The 15,882-nt window shown below is 59.2% G+C and overlaps 1 protein-coding gene across 3 annotated transcripts; it reads left to right on the plus strand.

Moving 5' to 3' along the window:
- The first annotated feature begins 2,417 nt into the window (after window positions 1–2,417).
- On the plus strand, window positions 2,418–14,564 carry ZNF414 (zinc finger protein 414). 3 transcript variants are annotated; one of them, XM_066566098.1, is made up of 9 exons: window positions 2,418–2,521; window positions 7,134–7,264; window positions 8,412–8,513; window positions 8,592–8,699; window positions 8,868–8,973; window positions 12,030–12,526; window positions 12,876–12,926; window positions 13,347–13,502; window positions 14,195–14,564. In XM_066566098.1, exons 2-9 carry the CDS (start codon window positions 7,195–7,197, stop codon window positions 14,269–14,271), a joined length of 1,167 nt encoding a protein of 388 aa, XP_066422195.1. In that variant the 5' UTR covers window positions 2,418–2,521; window positions 7,134–7,194; the 3' UTR covers window positions 14,272–14,564. The 3 variants fall into 3 exon arrangements, with proteins under 3 accessions (XP_066422195.1, XP_066422196.1, XP_066422197.1); XM_066566099.1 differs by lacking the exon at window positions 12,876–12,926; XM_066566100.1 differs by lacking the exon at window positions 2,418–2,521 and having other exon boundaries at window positions 7,173–7,264; window positions 8,384–8,513.
- Window positions 14,565–15,882: the final 1,318 nt, after the last annotated feature.

Here is a 15,882-nt window from a genome sequence, read left to right on the forward strand (position 1 = left end):
CCCCGCCAGGCCTGCGCCAGAGGAAGTGACGGCAGGCTGATCCCACAGAGCCAAGCCCTCCTCTTCCTCCCTCCTTGATCCCACAGGCCGCGGCCCTCCTCTTCCTCCCTGATCCCACAGCCCGGCCCTCCTCTTCCTCCTGATCCTACAGAGCCCAGCCTGATCCTACAGAGCCCAGCACTCCTTTTCCTCCCTGATCCCACAGCCCAGCCCTCCTCTTCCTCCTTTCCTGATCCTACGGAGCCCAGCCTAATCTCGCAGAGTCCGGCCTGATCCCACAGCCCAGCCCTCCTCTTCCTCCTGATCCCACAGAGCCTGGCCTGATCCCACAGCCCAGCCCTCCTCTTCCTCCCTGATCCCAGAGCCCAGCCCTCCTCTTCCTCCCTGATCCCAGAGCCCAGCCCTCCTCTTCCTCCCTCCCTCCCAAGCACTGGAGCTGCTCCCCTGTCACACAGACCTTCCTCCCCAACCCATTTGGGGTCCAGCGGTGTTCAGGACACCCTTTGTCCTTCAGGGAGGGATTAACAGCAGGCAGATCCCCACTGGGGTGGGAAGTTCCCCATGGAATTGCAAACTCCTCACAGCCCCATCTGGGAATTGTGGGTCCCCCCTCCCCCTATTATGGGTTTTTCAGCCCCTGTACTCCTCGGGATGATTTTCCCTTTAAATCACAGCTTTTTAGGAGTCCTTGCACTGCAGAGTGCAAGAGGGAGGTGTCTGATTTTATTTTAATGAAAAATATTGGCTTTGGAAAATCTGGGGATTTGGGAAACTCCTTCCTGCCCTTCCTGGGGCTGGGGAATGGGGAATGGGGGGCAGTGGGTGCTGTCAGGGGGGTGTCCCTGCTCAGCCTTGCAGGAATGTGGGAGCTGGGCCAGCTCAGGCACCCCTGGGCTGCTCCAGAGGGCTCCAGGTGCTCCAAAGGGGTTCCCGGGGGTTTGGGCGTCTCTCAGGGGCTTCTGTTGCTGTGAGGATCCTGGAGGGGCCTGGGCTACTCCTCGGGGCACACATGAGCTGGAGGGGTGCTCCCGAAAATCCGGGATGTTCTCTAAAATCAAGGGTGTTCCCAAGAGTCCAGGGTGCTCCCAAAAATCCGGGGTGATCACAGGAGCCTGGGGTGCTCCCAAAAATCCGGGGTGCTCCCATGAGTCTGGGGTGCTCCCAAAAATGCAGGGTGTTCCCAGGAGCTTGGGGTGTTTCCCAGGAGCTTGGGGTGCTCCTAAAAATCCAGGGTGCTCCGAAAAATCAGGGGTGCTCCTAAAAATCTGGGGTGTTCCCAGGAGCCCGGGGTGCTCAGAGGGCCCTGGGATGCTCCAAGAGCTCCAGCACTTCCCCCAGGACTCAGGGTCTGAGCAGCCCAGGATGCTCTGGAGCCCCCCGGACTCTGCAAAGCCCCAGGAGGCTCTGAGGAGTCCCAGATGCTCCAAAGCCCCCCCATAATTTCCCAAAGCCTCAGGATGCTCCATCAGCCCTGGAATGTTCCAAAGCTCCTGGGGCACTCAGCAGACTCCCTGGAGGCTCCAGGATGTTCCAAAAGCCCTGGGATGCTTCAAGGCCTTCAGGAGACTCAAGGCCCTGGGATGCTCTGAGCCCCTGACATGATCCCAGACCCCAGGATGCTCCAAGGGCCCTGGGATTCTCCAAAACCTCCATAATGCTCCAAAACCCCGGGATGCTCCAAAAAACCCTGGGATACTCCAAAACCCTGGGATGCTCCAAAAGCCCAGGATGTGCTCCAAAACCCCTGGAATCTCCAAAACTCCCAGGATGCTCCAAAATGCCAGAATCCTCCAAAACCCCTGGAATCCTCCAATCCCCCTGGAATCCTCCAAAAACCCCGGGATGCTCCAAATACCCCAGGATGCTCCAAAAATCCCAGAATGCTCCAACACCATCAGGATACTCCAAAATCCCCAGGATGTTACAAAACTCCTGGAATCCTCCAAAACTCTGGGATAATACAAAACCCCCGGGATCCTCCCAAACCCCTGGAATCCTCCAAAACCCCCAGGATACTCCAAAACCTCCAGGATGCTCCAAAACTCCGGGATGTGCTCCAAAAGCCCTGGGATGCTCCAACACTCCGGGATGCTCCAAAACGCCTGGAATCCTCCAAACCCCCTGGAATCTTCCAAAAACCCCGGGATGCTCCAAAAACCCCAGGATGCTCCAACACTCTGGGATGCTCCAAAACCCCTGGAATGCTCCAAAACCCTCGGGATGCTCCAAAACCCCTGGGATGCTCCAAAACCTCCGGGATGCTGGAGCAGACGCTGGGATGCGGGGTGCGGAGAATCTCCCGGGAAAAGCAGCTGGGGAAGGGGGGGAACGGGGCGGGGCGGAGCCGGGTCCCCCCCCCGAGGCCCCAGCCCGCCCTTCCGCACGTTCCTTCCTCCCCCCCGTCATCCTCCTCCTCCTCCTCCTCCCCCCGCTCTCGCGACAGCTCCGCACAGAAAATGGCCCCGCGGCCGCCCCGCCGCTGATGCGCGACCCGGACGGCGCCGGCCCCGCCGCAGCCCCGGTACGGCCGGGAGGGACCGGGAGGGACCGGGGGAGGACCGGGATCGGGGAATGGACCGGCACCGGGGATGGACTGGCACAGGGGGTGCGGGGTCAGCGGGAGCTTTACCGGCACCGGGGCTGTACCGGCATCGGGACCGTATCGGCACCGGAGAGGTGCCGGTAGCGGGGATGTACCGGCACCGGGACCGTATCAGCACCGGAGAGGTGCCGGTAGCGGGGATGTACCCGTATCGAGACTGTACCGGTATCGGGGATATACCGGTGTCGAGGGTACCCCGGCACCGGTGGGGTGCTGACACCGGGAAGGGAGCACTGGCACCGGGGGATGTACCGGGCCAGGGGTGTGCTGGCACCGGAGCTCGATCGGTACCGGGGCTGTACCGGTTCCGGGGATGAACCAGCACCGGGGCTGTAGCGGTACCGGGGCTGTACCGGTTCCGGGGATGAACCAGCACCGGGGCTGTAGCGGTACCAGACGATGGACCGGCCCCGGAGCTGGAGCTGCACCGGGGACAGCAGCGGTACCGGAGCAGGGCCCGGGGTACCGGGGCTTTGCAGGGAGCCGGGACCTGCCCCAGCCCCGGGGCCGCTGCTCGCAGGGGCTCCGGATCACGGTGCCACTGCCCATGGGGTGGTGGCCGTGGGTGTCACTGCCCCCTGGGTTGTAGTCTTGGGTGTGTGGCCCATGGGGGGGCTACCAGCCCCAAAACCAGTGGCCATGGGGGCTACCCTGGGGTTGCCACTTGTGGGGCTGACAGGGAGCCACTAGCCCTGGGTCCTGACAGGTGTGTGGCCTGTGGGAGCAGCAGGACCTTCTCACATCCCGGGATGCACCTGCCGGAACCTGGCCGTGCTCCCTCCATCCTCCCACAGCTCCTGGAGCCGCTCTGTGGCTGTCAGAGCCCGGGCTCCTGGCCTTGGCCATGGGGTGAGCTCGCCTGGAGCTGGGCTCAGCTTTGTCCAGGCTCAGGGAGGGAGCTCCAACATCCCCAGGTGGCTCCTGAAGGCAAAGTGGGGTTTTTCCCGTGGGCAGGTAAAGGTGGGCACCGGGGTGGTGTGGGGATGTGGGGAGATGGCAGCAGGGCTTGGAGTGATCTGGGGGACAGTGGGGACCCTCTCTTTGGAGGGAAGAGAGGCCTGGGCTGAGCTGCCCCGTGGATGTGACACCAAGGCCAGCACGGGGCTCAGCATTCACCCCTCTGGATGCCCACCCGGGGTTTGGGGTGGACTCCTCAGGCTCTGCAGGCAGATCCTGATTGGAAAGCAGGGAACCCCCCCAGGGAGGAGTGGCACCCCAACAGCAGCTCTGCCCCAGCCCGGATTGGGCCACCCACCTTGCCTGGGACACCCGGAGCATCCCCCCCATCACCCCCCAGCTCTGTGAGGGCTCCCCGCGCTATCTGAAGCTCCAGGAGAACCCTCAGGGTGTGTTTTAGTCGGGGCTGGTGGCCCTGGCAGGAGCGGAGCCTCCCCCGGCGCTCGCCGGCTGCGCGATCACATGAGCCTCTTGTTCCGAGCCTTTGTCTCATCTCCTGCGCCGAGGAGCCGCGTTTGGGGGCAGCCTCCTCATCCTCGGGCCTCAGAGATGCTCAAATCCGATTATTTGTCCCATTTATCCTCGCGGGGTGGGATGAGCAAAGCCTCGGGGTATGGATAAAGCCCCCGGGTGGTTTGAGGGGGATGAGCTGTGTTAATTATTCACTGAATCAGCAGCACAGCCTGCTCGGGGTCATGGGCAGCTGCAAACATCCTGCCCACCCTCATGGCTGGCAGCCCCTGGAAGGGTTTTTGGGGTCCCTGTTCACCCCACAGGGGTTGGGATGAGGGAGTTTTGTGCCAGCAGCTTTTTGGGGTGGCAGGAAATAATAATAATAATGGGGATAATGACAGCAACAGTGGTGGCTGGGTTTGGGGTTCCAGGGCAGCTTTGCACTGGTGGTCACATCTTGGGGGGAGCCATATTTCTGGGGGGGGCTGTCTCTGGAGGAATTGTGTCACCAGGGGGGTGACACCTCTGGGGCAGTCACGATTCTGGACAGTCACATTTCTGGGGCAGTCACATCTCTGGATCAGTGACATCTCTAGGACAGTCAGTCTCTGGGGCAGTCACACCTGTGGGGCAGTCACATTTTTGGGACAGTCGCATCTCTGGACCAGTCACATCTCTGTATCAGTCACATCTTTGGGGCAGTCACATCTCTGGGGCAGTCACACCTGTGGGGCAGTCACGTTTTTGGGTCAGTCACATCTCTGGTGACCAGAGGAGGTCACTGGGGATGGGGACAGTGGCAGCTCAGCAGCACCTGGGCCAGGGTGTCACACTCAGGCTGCAGAACAGACAGTCCTGGAGCAGGGGGAGCATTGGCCAGCATGCCATGGGAGGTGACAAATGACAGCAAGATGATCCAGGTGCCACCTGCTCTCCAAAAACCTGGCTGGGCACAGGGTGATGCCACAGTTCTGCCACCGTGTCCTCTGCCATGTCACCTGTGGGGAAACACTGGGGCCATAGGCCAAGTATCCATCCTGCCTGCCCTCACACAATCTGCTCAAGAGGTTTCCCAGCTTTTCCAGAGAAAAAAAAAATCAGCTTACAAGGCATCACTGGGATGCTGCAACAGGGAGTGCCACTCTCCATGTGGCATCTGTGATCCCAGAGGGACAGGACGGAGGTTCCAACACCCCAAGGCACTGCTGGCTTTGACCTTGGAGCTCCAGGAGCTCCTGTCCCTGCTGCAGTGCTGGTGGGGAAGAATTTTCCTGATTTCTTGGGGAAACTTCCCTGTGCTGCCCCTGAGCTCTCAATGCCATGGCCCTGCTCCCTTTGGGCTCATCTGGAGCCTGTCAGTCCCAGGGCTCTGCCAGGGGTGCTGAGCCCAGGCTGGGCCACCCAGCTTTGATCCAGAGGGGCATTTCCAGCAGGCAGCAGGAATTTTGCTTCACTGCACTCTCCAGCACCGGTGGTTCCAGCTCTGACACTTCAGGGTTGGACACCAAAATGTGACAGTGCCACAGGGACATTGCCCAGGGGCTGGGCAGGCAGGCACAGCCCTGCCTTGATCTTTCCAGCATTGTCTCCCCCAAAAAGAAGATTCCCAAGATCCTTTTTCCCACCAAACCCCTCATTTCCACCTGATAAACAAAGCTCCATCAAAGCTGCTGGGAGCTTTCCATGTTTTCCCCATGTCCTGCAGGGATGGAGGATGGAGATGGAGCATCCCTTCCATCCAGGGCTGAATTTCCCCTCCTGGGCCATGAGCAGCCCCAGCCCTGCCCCAGATTCCCTTTTCCATGGCCAACCCCCCTCCATGGCTGGCTGATTCCATCCTGAGGCTGCTGAGCTGAGAAAACAACAACAAAAAAAGGCCCCACAACCCCCAGACAAAGGCAGGAGCCCAGGGGCAGCCATAGGAATAATCCCACGTGGATTTTTTCCCCCTCCCTGATTTATTTCCTGCTGGGCTGTGATCCCAGTGTGCTGGGTGCTGCAGGAGCAGCTGCTGAGCCAGGCTGAGCCCCTCTGGGCCAGAGCCCTCAGAGCCAAAAGCTGGGGAAATGCCTCTGGAGCAGATGTTAATGGGAAGGATGGGGTGGCCCAGCCAGCAGAGCTGATCCCCAGGGAGATCTCCCAAGGAGTTACTGAGCTCCTGGGAAGCATCTGCCAGTGCTCATTTCACAGCCCCAGCACTGATATTATTGTTGTTATTATTGTCATTATTATCAATATCAGCATTATCACCAAGGAGTTACTGAGCTCCTGGAGAAGCATCACCCAGTGCTCACTTCACCTCCCCAGCACTGATATTATTGTTGTTATTGTTGTCATTATTATCAATATCAGCATTATTATAAATATTTTTACTCTTTTCTCCTTTTTATTTTACCACTTCGTCCATATTTTCATCATTGCTTATTTTTTATTAGCATTATTATCACCATTTTCTCTCTCACTCCAACATTAAGACACTACAGAGAAATCTCCCAGACTGAGGGGGTTTTCCAGATGATTTTCACTGGGAATTCCAGTTTGGCTCATCCATGTGGGACCCTTATGCCAAGCCAATGTAATTTTGGGCAAGAACTGTCCCCATGTGCCCATCATCAACTCCCAGTCACTCAGTGGGACCTGCTGCTCCTCCTGGCTTGGAAAACCCTTTGGGATTTTGAGGGGAGCTCCCAGTGAGCCCCCCAGCCCTGGGAGCAGGAGCAGCTCCAGCAATCCCTGTGCCTTGCAGAGGATCCCCTTGGAGGAATCCCCCCACTTTGGGGGAAATTTTGACTACAGTTGCTGTGGGCTGGACACGAGCAGGATCCTGGTGATGCCTGGGGGGATGTTTGGGGGCTTTGGGGACCATGCTGGGGTGGGAGAGGCAGGAAGGGACAATGACAGCTCTGGGATCAGCTCCGGGTGGGAGGGTCAGTCCCACAACCATGGGGCACCGAGGAGGAGGAGGGAAAAGAAGAATAGGAGAGGAGGATGAAGAGAGGGGGAGAAGGAGGAGAAGGAGAAGGAGAAGGAGAAGGAGAAGGAGAAGGAGAAGGAGAAGGAGGAAGAGGGAGTCACTGTGGCCCCGGGCTGGGCTCTGACCTCCCTCCTGCTCCCGGTGCAGCCCCGCCGGGAGGAGCCGCCCTGTCCCTGTCCCTGTGCCCGTGCCCAGCTCCGGCCAGGCCATGAAGACGGAGAAGGACGAGCCTGTGGCCACCTTCTCCCTGCGGGGGAAATTCGGCACGGAGGGGGCAGGTGAGTGCCCTCAGGGGGGCAGGAGCAGGGGAAACCTTTGCTCCTGTGGCTGGGAGGTCCCTTTGGGTGAACTCCGCCCACGGGGATGTGCCCAGGTGTGCCAGGGCGTGCCTGGGTGCGCAGGTGGCATCACCCAGCGTGATCCAGCCACCATCAGGCTTCACCTGCACCAGCACAGCCCCTCCCAGCCCTCACATTCTGGGGGGCTCCGGCTCTCCAGCCAGACCCCCGGCCCCATTTCCCTGTCCTGAAGGGATAGGGAGGGCACAGGGGGGATTTGGCAGGGCAGAGGGATGGGGAGGGCAGAGGGGTGGGGAGGGCAGAGAGGGATGGTTTGGCAGGGGTGGTTTGGCAGGGCCAAGGCATGGAGAGGGCAGAGAGGGATGGTTTGGCAGGGCCAAAGGATGGGGAGGGCAAAGGGATTGTTTGGCAGAGCTGAGGGATGGAGAGGGCAGAGAGGGGTGGTTTGGCAGGTCCAAGGGATGAGGAGGGCAGAGGGGTGGCTTGGCAGAGCTGAGGGATGGGGAGGGCAGAGCTCTGATTTGCCAGGTCTGAGGGATGGAGAGGGCAGAGCTCTGGTTTGGCAGGGCCGAGGGATGGGGAGAGCAGAGCTCTGGTTTGTCAGGTCTGAGGGATGGAAAGGGCAGAGCTCTGGTTTGGCAGAGCCGAGGGATGGAAAGGGCAGAGCTCTGGTTTGTCAGGTCTGAGGGATGGAAAGGGCAGAGCTCTGGTTTGGCAGAGCCGAGGGATGGAAAGGGCAGAGCTCTGGTTTGTCAGGGCCGAGGGATGGGGAGAGCAGAGGGGTGGTGTGGCAGGGCCGAGGGATGGGGAGAGCAGAGGGATGGTGTGGCAGGGCCGAGGGATGGGGAGAGCAGAGGGATGGTGTGGCAGGGCCGAGGGATGGGGAGAGCAGAGGGATGGTGTGGCAGGGCCGAGGGATGGGGAGAGCAGAGGGATGGTGTGGCAGGGCCGAGGGATGGGGAGAGCAGAGCTCTGCTTTGCCAGATCCGAGGGATGGAAAGGGCAGAGCTCTGGTTTGTCAGGGCCGAGGGATGGGGAGAGCAGAGGGGTGGTGTGGCAGGGCCGAGGGATGGGGAGAGCAGAGCTCTGCTTTGCCAGGTCCGAGCCTCCCAGCCTCTCCCCGCAGGCTGCAGTGACCCAGCCCTGCCCGGTGCCCCGATGCCGGTGGCGGGCAGCGGAGGGACCCCGGCCCCGGAGCTGCGGCCGCTGAAGCGCAGACCTGTCCCAGGTGAGGCCAGCCCCGCCCCGGGGAGGGGACAGCGACATCCGGGCCAGGGACGAGACTGACGGATCTGTGTCCTTGCAGGGAAACACTACCAGTGCTCGAGTTACGGCTGCAAACTGGCCTTCCCCAGCATGCAGGAGCTGATGGACCACCTGAAGGTCCACTACAGACCCACGCAGTCCCTGGAGGGTAAGGCCAGGACACGCCACGGGCCCTTTTTTGGCTGGGAGGGGGCAGAGCAGGGCTCAGAGTGAGGCAGGGCTTGTGGTGGGGGCAGCAGGGAGGTGCCGCAGCCTTTCTGGCCAGGCTGTCCCCCCTGGGCTGGTGCTGAATCTCTCCCCGAATTCCTCTCTGCAGGCAAAACCTTCCAGTGCCCCACCCTGGGCTGCAGTGAGACCTTCCCCAGCATGCAGGACCTGATGGCCCACATGAAGGTGCACTACAAACCCAACCGCTACTTCAAGTGAGTCCTGATGCTCCCTGTCCCCTCCTGTCCTCTCTGGGGACACCTGGCCAGCAGAGCTGATCCCCAGGGAGATCTCCCAAGGAGTTACTGAGCCCCTGGGGAAGCATCACCCAGTGCTCACTTCACCTCCCCAGCACTGATATTGTTGTTGTTATTATTGTCATTATTATCAATATCAGCATTATCACCAAGGAGTTACTGAGCTCCTGGGGAAGCATCACCCAGTGCTCACTGCACAGCCCCAGCACTGATATTATTGTTATTATTGTCATTATTATCAATATCAGCATTATCAGCATTATTATAAATATTTTTACTCTTTTATCCTTTTTATTTTACCATTTTGTCCATATTTTCATCATTGCTTATTTTTTATTAGCATTAGTATCACCATTTTCTCTCTCACTCCAACATTAAGACACTACAGAGAAGTCTCCCAGACTGGGGGGTTTTCCAGATGATTTTCACTGGGAATTCCAGTTCGGCTTATCCATATGGGAGCCTCATGCCAAGCCAATGTAATTTTGGGCAAGAACTGTCCCCATGTGCCCATCATCAACTCCCAGTCACTCAGTGGGACCTGCTGCTCCTCCTGGCTTGGAAAACCCTTTGGGATTTTGAGGGGAGCTCCCAGTGAGCCCCCCAGCCCTGGGAGCAGGAGCAGCTCCAGCAATCCCTGTGCCTTGCAGGGGATCCCCTTGGAGGATCCTTGGAGGAATTCCTCGGTTCCTCCAATTCCTGGGGAGGAATTTCCCCCAGTTTTGGGCAGATTTTGGCTGCAGTTGCTGTGGGCTGGACACGAGCAGGATCCTGGTGATACCTGGGGGGATGTTTGGGGGCTTTGGGGACCATGCTGGGGTGGGAGAGGCAGGAAGGGACAGTGACAGCTCTGGGACCAGCCCCGGGCTTATCCACATGGGAGCCTCGTGCCGAGCTGTGGTGGCGTTTGCAGGGGTCTCAGGCTGAGGGAAGAGATGAGGATCTGACTCCATGTTTCAGAAGGCTTCATTTATTATTTTATGATATATATTATATTAAAACTATACTAAAAGAATAGAAGAAAGGATTTCATCAGAAGGCTTGCAAGGAATAGAAAAGGAATTATAACAAAGGCTTGTGACTGACCAAGACAGTCTGGACATTAATTTATTATTATTATTATTATTATTATTATTATTATTATTATTATTATTATTATTATTATTATTATTATTATTATTATTATTATTATTATTAAAATTAATGATTGGCCATTAATTAGAAACAACTACATGAGACCAATCCCAGATCCACCTGTTGCATTCCACAGCAGCAGATAACCATTGTTTACATTTTGTTCCTGAGGCCTCTCAGCTTCTCAGGAGAAAAAATCCTAAGGAAAGGATTTTCCATAAAAGATGTCTGTGACACCGAGCCAATGTCATTTTGTGCAAGAACCATCCCCACATGCCCATCATCCCCTCCTGGTCACTCTCATGGCTCTTTTTGACCCCAGGTGTGAGAACTGCCTGCTGCGCTTCCGCACGCACCGCTCACTCTTCAAGCACCTGCATGTGATTGATTTACTAAAATTCCTAAATTTACTAAATTTAAATTAAAATTCTCTACTAATTTAAAATTTAACAACTATTACAAACTCTAAAATAACAATTCAATGGTATAGAACTTAATAATGATATAATTTAATATCTATTAATTAAGTATATAATCTACTTAATTCCTAAGTATTATCAATTTCTTTGATATTATTATTTTTATCAATTTCTTTGATATTATTATTATTATCAATTTCTTTAATAATCAATTTCTTTCTTGTCACTACATACATTATTTTTACTCTAATGTTTCCTCATAACAAAAAATATTAATATCAACAACTCATGTCATAAACATGGACCCCAACAGATCTCTGAGTTACACCAGGAGTAGCAACAACTTTGATTCTGCAAGCCCAGCTCAGGTCAGAGGGGTGCAGGACAATGTCTGTGACACAGAGCCAATGTCATTTTGGGGAAGAACCATCCCCACATGCCCATGCAATAACTAACTTACTGTTAGTTTTTGCTAGGTATACACATGCAAGTATCCACACTCCAGTGTAGATGCCCTGGACACCTCAATTGGGTAGATAGGAGTGGGTATCAGGCTCACCATGACCATAGCCCAAAACGCCTTGCAATTGCCACACCCCCATGGGTACTCAGCAGTAGTTACTGTTAAGCAATGAGCGTAAACTTGACTTAGCCATAGCAAATCTAGGGTTGGTAAATCCTGTGCCAGCCATCGCCGTCATACAGGAGACCCAAATTAACTTTATAACAGCGTAAAGAGTGGTCACATGCTATCCAAGAGAATTATCCAAGCTAAGATTAAAAAGCAACTGAGCTGCCACAAGTCACCCTCACGGCTCTTTTTGACCCCAGGTGTGAGAACTGCCTGCACCTCTTCAAGCACCTGCATGTCTGCTTGATGTCACATGTCTGTGGCACCAGGCCAATGTCATTTTGTGCAAGAACCATCCCCAATGCCCATCATCGATTCCCAGTCACTCTCACTGCTCTTTTTGACTGCAGGTGTGAGAACTGCCTGCACCTCTTCAAGCACCTGCACATCTGCTCGGCGTCACATGTCTGTGGCACCAAGCCAATGTCATTTTGTGCAAGAACCATCCCCAATGCCCATCATCCCCTCCTGGTCACTCTCATGGCTCTCTCCCCACCCCAGGTGTGAGAACTGCCTGCTGCGCTTCTGCACGCACCGCTCGCTCTTCAAGCACCTGCACATCTGCTCGGTGTCACATGTCTGTGACACTGAGCCAATGTCATTTTGTTCAGGAACCGTCCCCACATGCCCATTATCGATTCCCAGTCACTCTCACAGCTCTCTCCCCACCCCAGGTGTGAGAACTGCCTGCTGCGCTTCCGCACGCCACCGCTCGCTCTTCAAGCACCTCACGTCTGCTCGGTGTCACAGACATGTCATGTTGTTCAAGAACCATCCCCACATGCCCATTATCCCCTCCTGGTCCCTCTCACGGCTCTTTTTGACCCCAGGTGTGAGAACTGCCTGCTGCGCTTCCGCACGCACCGCTCGCTCTTCAAGCACCTCCACGTCTGCTCGGACAGCGCCAGCGGCCCCGCGCCGCCCCCCCGGCCGGTGCTGCCCCCCGCTCCCTCCAGCCCGGACAAGGAGCCCCCGGCCAAGCCCCCCGAGGCGCTGCCCAAGCCGCCGAGCGCGCTGCGGCCCCCGGAGAAGGAAGCGCCGGCGGCGGGCGCGGACTCAGCCCCGGCGGCGCTGCCCGGCTCGCTGGAGCCGCTGCTCCCGGGGGCCCCGCACCCCTTCCCGCTGCTGGAGCCCGCCCTGTTCGGGCCCTCGTCCTTGACTCGCTTCTCGGGGCCAGCCCCGTCCTCGGTGCCGGGGCCGTTCCTGTCCTACGTGCCCCCCTCGCCCTACGGGCTGGCGCAGCCCCCGGCTCAGCACCGCCTGCGGCCCTTCCTGCCGGGCCACGGCCCCCCCAGCGTCTCCAACGCCGTCTGGAAGAAAAGCCAAGGTGAGAGCACGGAGCCGTGCGGGACAAACCTTCTTCTGCTCCCGCCTTGACCAGCAGCAGCAGCTCCCCGAGCAGGACCAGAGGATCCGGCCCCTCCATCCCCTCCGGCCCGGCCATCCCCCCCACCCCAAACAAAAAGCCCCGTCCCGCCCGTGCCATCCCCTGTGTGATGTTCGATTGAGCAAAAGCACCAAAAAACGCTTCCAAATTCTCCTCCAAATTGTCCCAACCAGCCCTGCTGCTCCCCGGCGTGCTGGGGGGGCCGGGCCAGGGCTGCCCTCCCACGAGTCCCCCCCCCCAAGGGAGGGGAAGACCTAATGCTTGTCTCGGGCCTCGATTCCCTCCGCAGGTGTGAGTGTCAGCCCACTCCTCCCATGCTTTGGCTCAGGAGTGACTCCAGGTTAGTTTGGCACCTGCTGGGTGGGGGCTGCTTTCTGTCACTGGGGGGTTTGGGGGGCGGCGGGGGGGCGCAGGGGACGGGAGATGCCCCAGGGGCACCGCGGTGCTCCCCGCAGGGCAGAGGGGGAGGGCGGGCTCCCTCCTTTCGGGAGCCCCGCGGACAGGGGATGCGGCTCCGAGGCAGGGGGGGTTACCGGCTGCACCCCCCCAAAACCCCCCAGCCTGGCCCCGAGGGCAGAAGCAGCAGGAGGAGGGGCAGCAGCAGCTCCAGTGCCCCCAGTGCCCCCAGAACCCGCCGTGCCCTGACCAGCCCGGCCCTTTGCTCCCAACATTCGGGGTTCTTCCCTTGGGAAGGGCTCCAGCCCCCACGGCCCCCGGCTCGGGGCGATCCCTGTGCTTCCCTGCCCGCCCGTCCTTGCAGGGCACTCCTCCGCCAGCCGCATCGTCTGGGAGCACACGCGGGGCCGCTACAGCTGCACGCAGTGCCCCTTCTCCACCGCCTCCCGCGACGAGATGACCCTGCACACCGAGGACCACCGCAAGAACCCCCCGGCCGGGCGCCTGGAGGCAGAGATGGGTACGGGAGGGACCCTCCCCGGCTGCCGGGATGCCCCCGGGGGTGGCAGGGATCCGCAGGGATAGGGCACGGGATGCCCCCGGGGGTGGCAGGGATAGGGCACATCCTGCTCCCTCTGGCCTGGCACAGCCTGGCCGGGTTCCAGTCCCTGCTTCCCCAACCTGCAGCAGTGCCCGGGAGGGGTTTGTGTGCCCTCCCAGTGCCCCCAGCCCCTGCAATGTCCTTGGGGGTCTCTGTGTGCCCTCCCAGTGCCCCCCAGCCCCTCAATGCCCCTGGAGGTGTCTGTGCCTTCCCTGTGCCCCCAGCCCCTCAATGCCCCTGGGGGTGTCTCTGTGCCCTCTCTGCACCCCCCAAACCCTGCAATGCCCCTGGGCTCTGTGTGCCCTCCCAGTGCCCCCCAGCCCCTGCAATCCCCCTAGGGGTGTCTGTGTGCCCTCCCTGTGCCCTCTCCATGCCCCCCAGCCCCTCAGTGCCCCTGGGGTCTGTGTGCCCCCCAACCCCTGCAATGCCCCTGGGGGTCTCTGTGTGCCCTCCCAATGCCCTCCCTGTGCCCCCCAACCCCTGCAATGCCCCTGGGGGTCTCTGTGTGCCCTCCCAATGCCCTCCCTGTGCCCCCCAACCCCTGCAATGCCCCTGGGGGTCCGTGCCCCCCTCCCCACGAGGTGCTGACATTCTCTTCCCTCTCCCTGCAGATTTCGGGGTGGGGCTGGCCCCGTTCCACGCCAAGCTGCCGCCGGAGATGGAGAACTCCCTGTACTCCCAGCTCTGATGCCCTCGGCTCCCAAGGGACTCCTGCACCTCCCCTGAGCCGGGCAGGGGCACAGCACAGCCCTGAGCTGGGACAGGAGCAGCAGAGGGGCCGATGTTTCCCCTGGAATTTCCTCTCCCCTTGCTTTGCATTTTCGGGAGCTCTCCAGCAGCCGGAGCCGCTGTTTCTCCCTCCCCCTGAAAGGTTTTGTTGCTTCAGCCCCGGGGGCTCTGCAGGGAGCCCGGTAGGTTCTCAGGAGTTAGTGGACTTCTCTGGAATGAGATCTCAGAAAAATAAATGGGAATTGTACAGGAGTGGCAGCCGGGAGAGGCTCTGTCAGTCCCCGTGGGGCAGGGGGAGCGGGGCTGGCACTGAGGAGCCCCCAAAAAAAACCAAAGGAGGGGGACATGGGGACACAGGGGGTGTGAGACCGTGCTCCTGGGCTGGCACTGCCAGGGGCTGGCTTGGGAAGGAGAAAGGGGAGAGTCTGAGAAAGGGGAAGGAGTTTGGGAAAGGGGAAAGAGTTTGGGAAGGGAGAAAGGGAAGAGTTTGGGAAGGGGAGAAAGTGAAGAGTTTGGGAAAGGGAGAAGGAGAAAGGGAAGAGTTTGGGAAAAGAGGAAGGAGAAAGGGAAGAGTTTGGGAAAGGGGAAGGAGTTTGGGAAGGGGGGAAAGAGTTTGAGAAAGGGGAAAGAGGAGAGTTTAGGAAAGGGGAAAGGGAAGAATTCGTGAAGGGGAAAGGGAAGAGTTTGGGAAAGAGGAAAGGGGGGAGGTCTGAGGAAGGGGAAGGTCTGAGGAGGGGGAAGGGGAAGGTCTGGGGAAGGTCTGAGGAAGAGGAAGGGCCGCCCTGTGCTGCCCCTGCCCCCTGCCAGCCCATCCCAGATCACTCAGGGCTGTAGCCTCTGCCAGCTGCACCCCAACAACAGAGCAGGGTGGGACCCCCGGCCCCGGGCAGCCCCCGTGCCTGTCCCAGCCCTGCCGCACACGGAGGGCACAGAATGGCACAGAAGAGCCACTGGGAGGGGCTCGGGCCCAGGTGCCAGCCTGGGGGGCTGCACCCCCCGTGGGAGCAGCCTGGGGCTCCCCCAGCCCCGCTCTGCCAGCCCAGCCCAGCGGGGTGAAAAGTTTGCTGCAAACTGGTTTGAGGGGAGGCGTGCTGGGACCTGCCGGTGCCCGCGGCTGGGAGCGAGGGCTGGGAGCGAGGGAAGAGCCGGCAGCCCCTGCTCTGCTCCCGACGAGGGGAGCCCTGCTCTGCTGCCAGCGCTGGGAGGGGCCACAAACACCGGCAGAGGCTCGGAAAGGCTCAGTGGCCACCTGGGCGGGGTGGGCATCCCCTCCTGCTGCTGCTGCCATCCCCTCCTCCTGCTGCCATCCCTTCCTCCTGCTGCCATCCCTTCCTGCTGCTGCTGCCATCCCCTCCTCCTGCTGCCATCCCTTCCTCCTGCTGCCATCCCTTCCTGCTGCTGCTGCCATCCCCTCCTCCTGCTGCCATCCCTTCCTCCTGCTGCCATCCCTTCCTCCTGCTGCTGCTATCCCCTCCTCCTGCTGCTGCTATCCCCTCCTCCTGCTGCCATCCCTTCCTTTCTCCTGCTGCCATCCCTTCCTCCTTCCTCCTGCCATCCCTTCTTCCTCCTC

This window comes from Molothrus aeneus, chromosome 27 (assembly GCF_037042795.1).
Source record: "Molothrus aeneus isolate 106 chromosome 27, BPBGC_Maene_1.0, whole genome shotgun sequence".
NCBI classification, from domain to species: domain Eukaryota; kingdom Metazoa; phylum Chordata; class Aves; order Passeriformes; family Icteridae; genus Molothrus; species Molothrus aeneus.

Bases quoted from the DNA above. Each gene is read 5' to 3' on its own strand.
- ZNF414 (XM_066566098.1), top strand. From the start codon at position 7,195: ATGAAGACGGAGAAGGACGAGCCTGTGGCCACCTTCTCCCTGCGGGGG. The intron at 8,514-8,591 runs GTGAGGCCAGCC...GTGTCCTTGCAG, and splicing joins GAAGCGCAGACCTGTCCCAG to GGAAACACTACCAGTGCTCG. The intron at 12,927-13,346 runs GTTAGTTTGGCA...CCGTCCTTGCAG, and splicing joins TGGCTCAGGAGTGACTCCAG to GGCACTCCTCCGCCAGCCGC.